Source organism: Panthera tigris, chromosome B2 (genome assembly GCF_018350195.1).
Source record: "Panthera tigris isolate Pti1 chromosome B2, P.tigris_Pti1_mat1.1, whole genome shotgun sequence".
In the NCBI taxonomy this organism is placed as follows: Eukaryota; Metazoa; Chordata; class Mammalia; order Carnivora; family Felidae; genus Panthera; species Panthera tigris.
The window spans coordinates 145,317,573-145,333,640 of record NC_056664.1 but is presented as its reverse complement, the minus strand read 5'-3'; the positions used below and the strand labels follow the sequence as shown (position 1 = coordinate 145,333,640).

The 16,068-nt window shown below is 41.5% G+C and overlaps 1 protein-coding gene across 4 annotated transcripts in view; it reads right to left on the bottom strand.

The window, feature by feature from the left end:
• PACRG (parkin coregulated) overlaps window positions 1–16,068 on the bottom strand; it is a 509,535-nt gene that overhangs the window by 190,280 nt on the left and 303,187 nt on the right. Inside the window, exon 5 of one of the 4 annotated variants that reach the window (XM_042987494.1) lies at window positions 14,526–14,551. The exons of the other annotated variants lie outside the window; for them this stretch is intronic. Within the exon in view, the coding sequence (XP_042843428.1) occupies window positions 14,541–14,551 (11 nt within the window). The 3' untranslated portion in view covers window positions 14,526–14,540. Of the gene's footprint in view, window positions 1–14,525; window positions 14,552–16,068 lie in introns of those variants that run through there. 4 annotated transcript variants of the gene reach the window in all.

The window sequence follows — 16,068 nt, the reverse complement described above, 5'->3', positions numbered from 1 at the left end:
ACCATCAAAATACTAGAGGAGAACACAGGCAGTAACCTCTTTGACATCAGCTGCAGCAACTTCTTACTAGATATTGTCTGTCTCCTGACAAACAAAAGCAAAAATAAACCATCGGGAGCTCATCAAGATAAAAAGCTTCTGCACAGTGAAGGAAACAATCAACAAAACTAAAAGGCAGCCTTTGTAATGGGAGAAGATATTTGCAAATGACGTATCTGAAAAAGGGTTAGTATCTAAAATAGGTAAAGAACTTACAAAACTCAACACCCAAAAACCAAATAATCCAGTTAAAAAATGGGCAGAAGACATGAAAAGACATTTTCCAAAGAAGACATCCAGATGGCTAACAGACACATGAGAAGATGCTCAATGTCACTCATCATCAGGGAAATACAAATCAAAACTACAACGAGATACGATCCTCACACCTGTCAGAATGGCTAAAATTGACAACACAGAGAACAACAGATGTTGACAAGGATGCGGACAAAGGAAACCCTCTTACACAGCTGGTGGAAATGCAAACTGGTGAAGCCACTCTGGAAAATAGTATGGAGGTTCCTCAGAAAGTTAAAATTAGAACTACACTATGATCCAGCAATTGCACTACTAGGTATTTACGCAAAGGATACAAAAATACTGACTCAGGAAATACATGTACCCAGATGTTTATAGCAGCACTATCAACAATAGCCAAATTATGGAAAGAGCCCAAATGTTCACTGACTGATGAATGGATACAGAAGATGTGGGGTGTGTGTATGTGTGTATGTATGTGTGTGTACATACACACACATACATATACACACATATGCAATGGAATATTACTCAGACACAAAAAGAATGAAATCTTGCCAATTCCAATGACATGGGTGGAGCTAGAGAATATTATGTTAATTGAAATAAGCTCAAATAGAAAAAGACAAATACCATATGATTTCACTCCTATGTGGAATTTAAGAAACAAAACAGATGAACATAGGGGAAGACGGGGCAAAAGAGAGGAAGGCAAACCATAAGAGACTCTTAACTATAGAGAATGGTTGATGGAGAGGAGGTGGGCAGGAAGATGGGCTAAATTGGGTGATGGATATTAAGGAGGGCAACTTGTAATGAGCATTTGGTGTTGTAAGTGATGAATCACTGAATTCTACATCTGAAACTAATATTTCACTATATGTTAACTAACTGAAATTTAATAAAAACTTGAAAAAAAAATACATTTTGAATCAAACCGATTTAAACGTGAATCACTTTTGCTGCTGAGTGACCTTGAGCAAAACACTAAAATTTTCTATGTTGAATTCTCTCATCTGTAAACTGGTCTTAATACTTGCTTTATATGTCAGTTGTAAGGATTAGGTTAGGGGATACACAGGAAAATCCCAGAGAGTGAATAGTGTATAATGTTCACTCCATTTGTGATAATTTCACTTCCACGTTTGAGACAGTTGATACGTCACTCTGCAAGTTGGATTAGACTAAAATTATTTCATTAAGTCACATTTTTTACATTTCTTGATCAGGATGCTAATAGTGGGTCACAGTTTAATTGGCAATGCTTTTTCTTTCTCAGGACTGCATAAAATATAGATTATCTTTAGCACTTGATTACATCTTAGATTTGATGATATTTGGTAAGAGGTTTTCAGACATGTTTTTTGAAATGTACTCTAGGGAATAACTTTTTTTTTCCTATGAAGACTTGGTCCACAAGGAGATTATACTATGCACACTGCTTTTATCAGTGGTTGTGAGGAGGAATGCCACTGGATTAAGAAAAAAGTAGATTTAAGGGGCACCTGGCTGGCTTAGTCAGTAGAGCATGGGACTCTTGATCTGGGGGTTGTAAGCTTGAGTCCCAACCTGGGTACAGAGGTTACTTAAAAGAAATTTTAAAAAGATATATTTGAATGCCTTCTGGCAAAAAGAGTGGAACTAGATTAGAGGGGTAGCTAATACTCTATGTTACACGTTTTTAATCAGGTGAACTTGCTGCCAGTTTTCTGTGTTAGGAATTTTTCTCAAGCTATTGATCACAACTCCAGAATAGAAATTGATGATAGGAAAATATTTTTGTTTTATAAGGCACGTGAGTTTGTGGAGATCAGTAACAGATGCTTCGATTTGACAGCACATAATCATTGTTAAAGTGGATCAATGAAACTTCCATTCACCTCAGTACATTAAATAAAAGAAATCTGTGGATCAGAACTGCCTCAGAAGCACCATTTCTGGCAAAGCAATTTACATTTGCAGAGTATCTGTCGCTCAGGTTTGAATGTAGAGTCTGTTTTTTAAGTCTTGGCTGTGGCTCATTTCTATTATGTGACCTTAGGCAAGTCATTTGATCCAATTCTTAGCTTCTTTATTTGTAAAGCAAGGATAACAATTCCAAAAATAATGCTTCCCTGTCCTTTGTGCTGCTGGCCTGTGGGAATTTGGGGTAATGCTGATGAAATCACTCAGGAAATGAAACCTACTGTCTGTGACAAGGAGCCATGTGGTAGAGTAGAGAACACCACTGGCCAATAGGCTGATCGAATTCTGCTGGGGATGCTATTTTTTTCTTACTGGCTAATCTTCTAAAAGATGTATGGAAATGAACTTCTTGACTTTGTTCTCTGCTTATATATAAATCACTGAATCAGTAGATAATGTGGCTCAACTCTGAAGTGACAATTAAAGTCTTTAAACTCCGTGTCCTGTCACACTCATTGAAGGTTTTACACATCCTCAGTCTTCTGTGAGTTTAACATGGGAGTGTAGAGCTGAGTTACCATCACAAAATGTTTAAGACTAATTTTGTAACCTCTTGAACATATATTTCAAGATCCCAGTCATGGCCTTAGTATCAACTTCTGGAGGACTTCTTCCAAAGACATGATTAAGATTCCTGTTCTCTTATTCTTCAGTCAAACACTAGTCTAGGTACTGTCATGAAGGGACTTTGTAGACAGAATTAAGGTTACTAGTCAACTGACCACAGGCCCCATGTAACCACACGGGCCCTTAAAGCAGAAAAGGAAGGCAGATGAGATGTGGCAGAAGGGGAGTCAGAGATACCGGAAGCAAGAGAAAGACATGATCGGCCATTGCTGACTTTGAAGATGAAGGGGCCATGAACTAGGGAAGGTGGGCAGCCTCTACAAGTTGAGAGCTACCCTCTGTTGACAAACAGCCAGGAAACAAGGACCCCAGTCCTACAACGACCTGGAACTGATTTCTGCCAACAACCGGGATGAGCTTCGAAGTGGATCTTTCTCGAGCACATCTGTAAGAATTCAGGGTGGCTGACATCTTGATTTCAGTCTTGTTGGAATCTGATCATATTCCCCCACCAAACCCACTGGACTTCTGATCTACAGACCGGTAATATAATGGGTGGGTGCTGTTTAAGCTGTTAGGTAAGTAGTAGTATGCTACGGTAGGAACAGAAAACAAATATATCATCCATCATACCCCTCTCTTCAGCAAATATTTATTGAGCCCTGGAACTGCCAGGAACTGTTCTTAAGCTAATGATAAAGCAGTGACAAAGGAGCAAAAGTCCCTGCCTTCATGGAATTTCCATTCTAGTAACGATACTGATATATGAAAAAAGACCCCAGCTTCTGGCAGTTTGGTCCCAGTAGGTCTACTAGATTAGAGAAAGAATGGGTCTGTTAGGCTGCCCTGGTGATGGAGAAGACACCAGATGGTGTTCTGCCCTTCATGGCCCGTATCACATGTATTTGAGTGGGCTCTCAAATCCACTTGGTTGGTAGCTTCGGGACTAATAATCTCAAATACTCTTTGGTTGGGTTTGTAAATACAATACACATACCATAATGCAGTCCTCAGCAAGGATTTAGCACACATTACATACAAAGGTGTTCCTAGCAAAGATTCAGCAAAAATTGCTCATAAAATTCTAAGAGACAGCTGATAACAATATTTGGTGACTATAGTTAACAACATAGTGTTGTGTATTTGAAAGTTGCTAAGAGTAGGTCTTAAAAGTTTTCATCACAAGGGGAAAAAAAGGTAATTATATGGGGTGATGGATGTTAACTGAATTTATTGTAGTAATTATTTAGCAATATATATTAAATCGTTATGTTGTACACCTGAAACTTATACATATGTGTCAATTATATATCAATAAAACTAAAAACAAAACAAAAACCAGATCAAAACACAAAACAAAACTCAAACCCCCTCCCCAAAAATAATATTTGGAGGTTGCCTGCATAGAGAGAGTCTTCTCAGGATTTTCCCAGGAATGGATAGTGTGCAGTTAGGACTAAGGAAGGGGACATTCCTATTCTTCTCAAAGAAGTAAATGATGATAGGTGATTTGAAGCTTTGTTCTATTTCTTCACTGTTTCATTTACTAAGACAAGGCACTAAACCTGAGCACCCTCGTCTTGCTGTCTGAGCCATCTCAACGGTCTACCACCACATCTGGGTCTTATTCTTCCAAATCCATGCCCTGACCTCAGGGTCAAGGTATTGAAGAGTGCAGAAGGTGAGGGTGAATGGTCATGAGGACTGACAGCTGGCTTTTTGCTTCAGGGTACCGGAAACCACCTTTACTCTCCAGGTCTGCTGTGGAGGTGCCCGTTGATTCACGCACATGGGGTAAGGCTGTGAGGAAGTCTGCGGCGGATTTGACAAATGGAAAATGGCTGCATGCAGCACCCTTTTAATCTCTTAAGGATTTTTAGGAGACTTTGCTATGTTGGCATATAGTAAGCACTCAAGAATTTCTTTTTCAACGAATCAATGAATATGTACGACGTGGTCCTCTCTTCGACATCTCTTAAATAGCCAGTAAAAACCACATTGTGCTCTAAGCTTTTGAAGTTAGCCTGGTGCATTTGTTGTTCTAGAGGTAGTGAGACCAGCCTGAAGGTGAGAGCAAGAAGGCCCAGCATTCCTCAGCAATAACAGAAAGGTTGGCGGGTGTATAAATAAAGGTGCATGCCAGCAGGTTTTGACGGACCTGGTATCACGCTCCTTTTCCTCATTCCACCGTTACCTAACATCTTCATGGAAGTTGCTTCTGAAATTTTAGTTGTTCATCACAAAAGTATAAATCTTGTACCGCTTCTCTTTGAATATCATCATTCTGTACTTACAGATTTGAGGAAACTTTGAAAGGATAACATATATTCCACTGTTTCTAGACAGACCCACATTCACATTCATCTGATTAAGTGGTTGTTTACCATATTTATAATATATAAACACACTCACATACAAGCATGTATAATATTCATTGATTTCTGCTAGAAGAACTACAAACTTCTCAAAACCCTTTCTGTGCATAAATAAATATCCAACTTGCCTACAGGTAGAAACAAAGCTGAAAATAGTGGGAGATTACTGGGTGCTAATCCTGTTATTATGACCCAATTACATTCTTGCTTGAAAATGTGAGTATTGTATTAATAATTAGCTTTTTAGAGGCTGATAAAGATCACTTCAAGGCTTAAATAAAGTTTAAGATAAATGCAGGTTTACTTGGGGGAAGCAGTGGCGAAGGTGTAAGAGGCATGTAAAATCCAAGCGTCGCCAAATGAGAGTCATGTTTGGTTCACCGCCATCTCAAAATGGATGTAAATGGGCTCACAGAAAGCTCATGTTAAAGTACTGTATTTCAAGGGGGAGAAAAGCAAATTGATCTTGGAAGGAACCGAAGAGAGTTTAGTCATAACAGCATTGCCACCATTACTTTTTTCTTTATTACTCGGAACATTAATTCAAGATGTACCAGAGAATACAATACAGAAAGCAGGCAGGCAAAGGAATGTCAATACTATTTGCAATTTTTCTAAGGAAATATGTCCATTATATTTTTCAATCCTTCTTCATCGATGGTTCAGCTTATGCTGAGCTATATACATTCCATCCTGTCAGTGTGAAAAATACAGATTTTTGAGGAAGACAATAAAAACGGAGAGCTGATTTCACACTAAGTGGAAAATTCCTCCTACAGTTTTGTGTTTGGCTCAAGGAAACCAGCACCAGTGTGTCAGGGAGTTGAAATAGGGCTCCCCACTTCCAGTGACCTGGGCACTTCGTCAGCAGCAGGTCTGCAGGAGTATTAGGGGACTAGGTCCCCAGCTGGACAGAGGAGGGCTTCTAAACCGAGCCCATATGGGGGGAGAAGACAACGAGAATTCTTTGAAGGGCGCTCTCTCTGGGCTCTGCTGGTAGAACCATCTGGAGAGCCCTGAACGTGTTCCCAGCAGTGGGGCAAAATGAAATCCTGGGGCTCCGTCATGGTTGAGAATCCAGTAGAGCCTGGACAGGAGAACTGAGGGCCTGGGCTTGCACCCCTAGAGTTTTTGGTGCCCAAGATGGGCAAGTATATTTTTCGCATAGGAGGGGGTGCCAATGTGGGGTCGTGTCCAGCCTGTGTAACAGTGCTTCCCTGAAGCACTGGGATCCTGGGCACAAGAAGCTGAGAGGAGTGCGGGGAAACTTGGCCTAGTTGAGGGAAGAGGAAGGCTGAGGGCGGAGAACATTCTGGATGGAGAGCGACTGCCCCAGGGCAAGGATCACTGAGGACCTGCCAGCCATGTTCCCCAGGACAGAATCTGCCTTAACCGGCACCTGGCCCAGGGAGTGGGTGTGATGCCACCTCAGGGGAGCGTCAGGTTGAAGAGCTGCCCCTCTCCTCACCGTCGGCTGCCCCAGCCTGGCAAGCTAAGGGACAGGACCTCTGGAGACGAGATGGTGATGGATGATGACGCACCCGCAGAGAAATGGAAGGGAAATCACCCCACTCCTGGTTTCCACTGCAAGCTTCCAGCACTGAGCAGATTGCCGCGGGGGGAGTGGAGAACATTTGAGGGCAAATTAAGTTCAGAGTTTTGATCAATCTGTTAAAGAAATGATTCTAAACATTGAAATTGTGTGACTCCAAGTGCCTTTGATCTTATGAGTGAGTAGAACAATTAAGGCCCCTGTTAAGTTTTATGTAGCCAGGGAAAGGCTCCCCCACTGAATAAGGCTTAGTTTTTGCCTCCAATTCCTTTTAAACTTGCCTTTTAATTATGTCATGAATAGTGACTATTCAACGTAACAATTACACTGGTGACATTCTTATTTTCTCTGCAATGTCCGCATAGAGGCCGCTAAAAAGTCATTTGTTGGTACTGGTGGAAGATTTGCATATAAAGGAAAATGAGAATAATGAGGACTTAATTATCTACAAATCCATAGATGATATTTTAGGTGATTTAAAAAGCACAAATTATGATCTGGCCGAATATAGGAGTCTCCTTAAATTAAAGCTTCAGAAATCACTACGCACTTTCTTGCCCAGATTAAGTTAAACTTTCTGTTGCAAAAATAGAAAAGAACGCTGTTTTCTCTTGGGCGAATATTTGCATGCTTGCTCATTTGGGGCCCATCTTGAGCTTTTAAATACATTAAAGCATATTATACAGATTTCTCTCGGCAGGTCTTAAAGGCCTTTGCTGAATTGGTGGAAATCTCCTATTCAGCAATGTGCCAGCGTCAGGCTAGCAGTGGGGATGTACCGGCCAAGGACTGCGAACCAGCTGGAAGCACATCCTTCTGTGTGTTGATCTTTTCCGGACTACCTCAGAGTGGGTGTGAGGGCTGACGGCACACAAATTCCGAACGTGGTTTGGCAGGTTGAGCAAACAGCCAGTTGTCCCCACCCTCTCCCTGCCTCTGGGCTGGATGAGGAGAGAGACAGAGGACAGAATCTATACAGCAGGAGAGATGTTAGCAAACCCTAGGGGGGGGCGAGCAATTTGTTCTGCTAGTCACAGCCAGGTCAGGGAAGCTTCCGGAGAGGACGTGATGTCTGAGTTCACTTCTGGAGGAAAAAATGTGTGCTAGCTCCTGAGAGTCCCTGGACTGGGATTAGGATGCTTACTCAAGGTCAAGCCCATGGGTGTAGGACACACAGCCCACTCCAGCAAGAAGGCAGTGGGGCCCAGACGGCCCCTTTCTTTCTGCACAAACAGCAGCCGTGTTACAGCAGGTTAGAAATGATTAATGGGGCTTACCTATGCAAGCCCTTCTAGGTAACACCGAACTTGACATAATCTGGGACTAGGGTGATGCTCCCGGGGCATGGGTCTGCCTGCAATGTGGTGTTCTGCTGACAGTCTGACCCCTTTAGGTAAAGTTACCCAGGGGGTTGGAGGGGAGGCGCTGTAGCTAATGCAAGTGAGCCTGGAATGTGCAGGATGCAAGGCAGACGCTAAGATTCGGAAGGATTCACACAGAGAAGCTGCAATTATAAAAGCCATTTACAAACTGAAAGTAGTAAGTGTCTTGGAAAACGGTTGGGATTTCAACAGACCATCAGGGCAGGCAATTTTCAGTCAACCTCCAGATTAGGCCCTTGGATTAGAGAAATACTCCAACCCTCTTCTGAAATGACATGAGGAATCCAGAGAGGGAACTAAAACTATCCACCGGGAGGAGGAGGAGTTGAACAGTGAAAGTTTCTCTCCGATGGAATACTTCCGCGAGTAGGGACGATTAACATCCAGAAAACAAATTTCGTATTGTGTTTCTGACTGCTTGTCTATAAGAAAAGATATTGATTCTTGGAAATTTATGTTGCACCTAATCACCTTGCCAAATCATCATATTAATTCTATTAGATTTCACTTAATTTTCTCCGAAGGACCGCCCACAACCACATCGATACAGTTTTCTCCACAACCTGTGAGGCAGGCAGTAGATGCCGTGTCTCCCTACTGCCGGCTGGTTTGCAGAGCTCACGTGACTTCACTCACGTTCCCTCCTCCCTTCCCCTCACGTCATGCCACTGCCACCCCCACAGAGTGACCCCCTCCCGCTCCCTGCAGGTCAACGAGCTCTTTCCAGTCTTCCAAGCAAACTGCTTTCCAAGTTAAGGAGACTGAGGCACAGAGTGGTTGTATAGCCCCCCAAAGGTCACACAGCTGGTTAACCTCAAGCCAGGGTTCAAACCCAGGAAACTGGATGCCAGAGGCTTTGCTCTTAAACACTGTCCTATTTCTTGTGTTTCCATGTACTGTTCTACCTGTCCTTGTGCACAAAGTGGCCCGACCCCTTGCCCCACAGGCTGGACAGGGACGAGAACGTGTGTGAGTGGTGCAGTGCGCCACCCTGGGTGGGTCCCTGGGTCCTCCGGAAGGCTGGTGGCAGCAGCCCCCTTGGGTGATTCCGGGGTTCCCATGGTAGCACCGAGAGTTGGGAAGCATTTGCTTCCCCTCTTGGCTTAGTTTGCAGCATTACCGAAGGAAAACGAGATCAGTTCCTTGCCACCTCCTGTGCTCACACTTTCTTAGATCCTTTCTTAACTAAACAAACCCTTTTTGCTGAAAGGAAAAGGAGTAGCACTCATGGAAAGTGGGAGTCCACAGTCAGTTATGACAACTGCGAGGGAGTGGAAGGCTTGCAAAACCTCTAACTTTGCTTAGAAGGACGGGATTTGTATCTCCACGCACCCTGGGAGAGAGGTATACAGTCTGTCCTGGGCCGAATAGTGTCCTCCCAAATTCACATCCTTTCTGGAACCTCCGAATGTGGCCTTATTTGGAAATAGGGTCATTGAGATGTAATTAGTTGAGATGAGGTCACACTGGAGTAGGGTGGGCCCTTAACCCAACCTTTACAAGGACTTCTGTGCTTCTCAGAAGGGAAGAGACACAGAGACAGACACCCAGGGGAAAAGGTCACGTGCAGGTGGAGGAAGCGACTGGAGTGGTGCATCCATGAGTCAAGGTAGGAGCGAGAAGAGAGGCAAGGAATGGATTCTTCCCTAGACACTTGGAGAGTGTGGCCCTACTGGCCTTGAGTTCTGGCCTCCAGAACTGTGAGCCAATTCATTTGTTTTTTAAGTCTCCCAGTTTGGGCAGCCCTGAGAAACTAATACACAGCCTTCACAACTGGATTCTGATTTTCTTGGTCATCAGGCTGCCAGGTCGTGTATTTCTAGATACGGATAGACAACTCTGAGAATAACTTTTGCCTCTTGGCAGATGCAACCAGGGAGGTCTATAAGAAGAACAGATACAGGGGCAATTTCTAGTATGTGCCTGCCCCTAAAATGGGCTTTTTACAAGTGAATTGGGTTAAAAAAAACCCAGGAAACCTTGAACGAAGCAGGATGAGTGAAGAGAAAATTTATTCAGTAAGCATTTGTAGATTTCAAAATGGTAAGGCCATCTGACAGGCTGAACACATGCAAGGTGCATCTGTGAGGGCAGAGAAGTCTTGACTTTTCTTAGGATGCTTTGTCCCCTAGGGCTGCTCTCAGACAACCACAGAGCCATCGGTGTTTGCAGATATGTGGGTCCTCCCTCCCCACCCCCGGAGATTTGGAAAGCTGTGCTTATAAAAATGAATGCTTGGAAGAAAAAGGGACCTTGAATTCGAAGAAATGAAAGTTGAGGGGTAAGGAAAGTTTTATATATATTTTTTGAAGGTCTGCTATTTGGGAAAGGGATTAGACATTCAGTGTGCTTTAGATTAGACAGGTAAGTTGGATAGAATATTAGACATAGACTTCAATTCAGTGTAGGACGTGCCTTTCCTTTCAGAAGTAGAATGGGTTACTTTGTGAAATAGTGAAGCTACTAACTTAGGACAGAACTGAATAAGCGAGTATTGGTCATGCAGATTGGGTTAGCATATCAATTCAACACCTATTAAGCACCTAATTCTTCTAAGTGTGCTATACCCAGTCTGCACAGGAGAAAGGAAACTCAATGTGAACATTTTGACCTTGTAGAACTTATGGCGGAATAGGGTAGTTGAGTAAATTGGAGACAGGTGCAGACCAAAGGGCCCCTATATGCATCTTCCAGCTTTGTTATGATCCTAGGATTCTCATTAGAGCAACTAGTAAAATCTGAGCAGAGGAAGAATCCAGAAGAGATTAGATATGCACAAGATTGTTCTAAATCTAACTTGCAGGAATGGGGGGCGGGACAGTAGTTCTAATCTGTTCCTTAATAAGTTTAGGACATTCAATTGGTTTCAAATCTAATAAACCTAATGATTTCAAAGAAACTTTGAAGTAAATTTCTAAAATATAAATCACACTCAAAATTGGACAGAATCCCACAGGGAATAAACCTTGATTCCAAAATTAAATTTAAAGCTCTGTGAAATAACCTTTATGTAAGTCAATTATGAAACAAAAAACAAAGACTTTTTTGGTACACAATCAGCCCCCAAAAGTTCATCAACATTAAAAAAATATTTTTAACGTTTGTTTATGTTTGAGGGAAAGGGAGAGAGACAGCACAAATGGGGGAGGGGCAGAGAGAGAGGGAGACACAGAATCTGAAGCAGGCTCCAGGCTCTGAGCTGTCAGCACAGAGCCCCACATGGGGCTCGAACTCACAAACTGAGATCATGACCTGAGCTGCAGTCGGACGCTTAACTAACTGAACCATCCAGGCACCCCCTCAACATGTTAAAGAACCATTGAGAATAGGTTCCACTAGGCTCACAGAAACTCTGGGAGAACTCGAATCAGGTTAATTGAGAACACCTAGGTTTCCATCAGAAGTTGTTCTAAGTGACTACCAGCAGAAATCAACTGTTTCTGGCTTTTTCAAACGACTTAAACTTCAGGGTCAAAGAGTTGGTACAAATACTCTGAAATGTTGCAAATTTACTGCATTCTCATCACCTATAGGTTTTAATGTGTCTGGATTTGAACTGCAATTTTTAAATCCCTCTTTTCATAGACTTTAATTAGTCTGTAGTGGCATACAGTCTATAACTATCCTAGGAAAAACCTACACACGAGGGGCCATGTTTGATTTCCACATCCACATAAACATGTCATTTCATGACTCTATCTACTTTTACGTGTTCCATGACATATACTCATGGTGCTATTTGAATTGCTGATGCCTGGAGTCTCTGAACTGTTTCAGGACTATTGGTGCAGTTGGAAACAAAGGAACCAAAATTAGGATTGCCTCCAGAAAGCAGAGTGATTGGATAGCTGTAATCTGCTGGCAGAGCCCCATATTTTAGCTATAAATGTTTTAATGCCATTTATTGTTTCATGCTTCTCAAATGCAATACACTGCACCATTAATTTTGTAGTTTCATCTCTGGAAGCTATAAATCGAACATTCCTATTGTCTTAATTTTCTGTAACCTTTAATAACATTTGCGAAAGAACACAGGGAGGAAGAAATTGCTGTTATAGAAATTCTTCCTTCTCTTTCACCCAAAGCAGTGGCTGGAAAAACAGCATGGTTTAGATATCCAAAATCCATTGTTTCGAATTAAGGAAAACAAGCTCAAACTTAGACCCTACTTCAGATCCTCCAAAGAGGATACTGATGCAGGGGCCCCTTGTTTGTGGCACTCAAGCTTGTCTTTTCCAAACGTGACTTTCTCCAAAACATCAGTCACATATTCGAGCTTAAAGATTATGTCAGGAAGAGATGTATTTGAAAACCAGTTATTCTTCAATGAATCCCAGGGTCCTTAACTCACCTGGTCACCCACCTGGCATTTGGCAGGGGAAAGCTGAATCCTTTGAGGCAAAGGGATTGCCCCAGCTGGGAACCACGAGTCTGTGTGTGTTCACAGCCAGGCTCATGGAAGGGCCAAGGGGAGGAGTTCCACAACCACGGTCACAAAACATTCAACCCAACCGTCTATTCATGGTGCGATACAGTAATTTTATAGTGCTGCAATGTTTATATAGAATATCATATAATAATATGTGTAATACTGTACCTCTATATAATGTTGTATGATAATCATGGCTAGCTCATTTTTTTTTTTAATTTTTTTTTAACGTTTATTTATTTTTGAGACAGAGAGAGAGAGCATGAACAGGGGAGGGTCAGAGAAAGAGGGAGACACAGAATCTGAAACAGGCTCCAGGCTCTGAGCTGTCAGCACAGAGCCCCACGCGGGGCTTGAACCCACGGACCGCGAGATCATGACCTGAGCCGAAGTCGGACGCTTAACCGACTGAGCCACCCAGGTGCCCCAATGGCTATCTCATTTAATACCCAGTCAAGGCCAGGCTGTACGTGAAGCGCCTACGGACACATTATCTTGAATTGTCACGTCAACCCTACGGAAAAAGGTGCTATTATCTTTTACACAGATGATTTAGGAGAATCTAAAAGAGATTTAAACGCAGAGAAGTTCCGTGATTTGTGTCTTCTGACTCTAAGATGCTACTCTATTCCACATTATAACTGGCATCTTTAGACTTCTGTTGTTTTCATAACTGTTGAAAGTTAGCCTCATTAAACCCTGTAAAAAATAACAGTCATAAAGAGATACACAAAGCCACGCTTTCTCTTAGGGCAGGAATAGTCTTGTGGGTCTTGCCGTAAGTTTTAGCACCTACAGAAGTGTCGACTGGGGCTGCCAGCCCCGTCGGCTCCTTCCTGCGGTCGCTTCCCTGTGGTCCCCTGGAAAGACTCCAAGCCGGGGCGCCTGACAGCCCGTGCTTGCTTCAATGTTTGTCCAGCCCTTATCTACTCAGCCCACTGCTCGTCTCCAACAAAGTCCATGTGACATTAAAATAGGCCAGAAATTACGAAAAAGGACGAGTTAGTAGAATTAAGCTAAAGCTTGCACTTTGAGGGAATGCTGACAGAGGACGAGGTCGTTATAGTTGAAGGACTGTTCTCTGTTTCAATCTTTCCTTCTTTCTGTCATTTGTATCTGGTCTCATTCCAAAAAATACATATTTTGTGATGGGACTGTTTGTTTTGATCTGAGTATAACAAGACATTGATTTATGTGAAAGTAGGAAAAAGTGGAAACAGAACTCTATGTGTGGAATTGTTTTAAATACACTGAAATTAAGGATGAATTTTTTCTAATGTTACATGCTGTAAATTGCTACTATATTTTTTTTTATAAATACAACTGTTACTAAAGACATCTGCTGAAATAAAATAAGTATATATGGTTCTGTGAATATGAATATCCATAATTATAAAACAGGATTTACTAAACTATGTATTACAGTTAAATTATTTCTATCCTAAAAACACTATTGTAATTGGAAATCTTACGTATGCTCCTTCTGGTAGAACTGGATCTTTGGCAATATAGCCACTTTGAAGAATAGTTTTAAGTTTTATAGCCAGAATGCTCCAATTTTGTAATATGACCCTCTGGAAATACAGCTTACTACATTCTGGCTTTGTACTGACAGGTTTCTAAGATAAGTAGAAAATGAGGCTAAAGCTAATATTTTTCCCCCTCAAATTTCAGAGAGATATTAAGCAGAAAAATAGTTGAATGTGGAATCACTGGTGCATGCATTTAGGAATGTTCCAAAATAATTAACCTTGTTTGGGACCAATTAAGGCTATGGTATCAACTATAAATTCCCACATTGATAAAATCTAAATAGGGATATATTCCTAAAGCTAATTACTTCTTTTGTTAAGGATGTGAACATCTGTGAGTTAAAGAATTAAATAAAGAGTATGAGAAAGATGTAGAAACCAATTGCTTTTGTTTAATAATCTAGAGATTTATCTCTTTGTGGTGGCTTAACTTCTTCTTCTTTACAGGTTTCCTGGAGGATGAGGGAGATTCTCATTGTCTTTCTTCTTCTGTTTTTTTTTTTATTACATTTTTGAAGTTTATTTATTTATTTTGAGAGAGAGAGAGAGAGAGCTACAAGGGGAGGGGCAGTGGGGGAGAGAATCCCAAGCTCTGTCAGCACAGAGCCTGATGCGGGTTTGAACTCATGAACTGTGAGATCGTGACCTGAGCTGAAACCAAGAAGTGGATGCTTAACCAACTGAGCCACCCAGGTGCCTCCTTTTTCTTCTTTTATACGGTGCATAATGATGCTTAGATTTGAGTTGCACATTCTGCTGTGGGACCCAAAGGCATTAACACGGTGTTGTAGTGCCCCCTGCTCCTACTCAAGTGAGGGAAGGCAGATGTGTTGGTGACCATCGTCCATGATGGTCAGGTACAGAAGCAGATGATTATATATGAGAGAAGTTACAGAGGGGCAACTTTTATGATGAAAACTCAGACATAGTAATAGTACTTTCCCCACAGGTTTCCACGAGGATTACCAGAAAACACTCGCTAATCACACACTTCAAAAGTGTTACCTACAACCGAGACTTTGGGGGTGGCTGTTCCTTGATTCTTCCCAGTGTTTAAGTAATTCTGTCTCTCTCTCTCTCTCTCTCATCTCTATTTCTATCATCTTTATCTCTATCATCTCCATGTCTCTCTCAAGTTAACTAGAGGCTAAATACGATGGATGAACTCAGCACCTCTTTTATGAACCATAATTGAACAATGTTTGCACATGGAATCATTCTATAACTTCATGGATATTCGATGCCACTCTCCAGTAAAACTATGAATTCTGAATCAAAAATATTTAAACAAGCATTTTCCATAAAGTAGAAATGCTGTTACTAAAACTATTAGTTTGTTAGGTCATAAGGGATTCAATTACCAACACCTAGTTTTTAGTGTCCTGGAAGAGTAACCAACTTGTCCAAATGTCCACAGTAAGTCTATTGCCATTCAGCGGTTGTGGAATGGATATTAACTTACTCCATTATGAGCATTCTTACACTTCCACAACTCCAGGTGAAGTCCTTGTAACCAAATATGTCTAATATTGAGTATATAAGTAGGTCCTACTATTGAAATACAGCTTAAGACTTTCTGAGAATTCCATGATTTGCCTAAGTAACGAGACTTTTAGTAGCAATTTATGAACAATGTAAAAAATAGTGCTTCCAAACAAAGGAGTTGTATGTGGCAGGAACACTCAGTTTTGTTGCTTGATTTTTTTTCTTGTATGTACATAGGCAGATCATGTCACAAAATTTTCATGCAGTGTTCCGCTAAATTGCTAACTTATTTACATAGCTGTCAGGAATTAACTTCAAATGTTGACTTATGCTATGCATATAAGAAGTATGGAAATTCAAAGTTAGCAACATAAAAGAAAATTAGAGTCATATCCTTTCAAAGAGGCATAAAAGGAAAATCACACTCTGAATGAACAAATATATATCCACTGTCTGCCAACCGATCACCACAACTTGCTAGTGC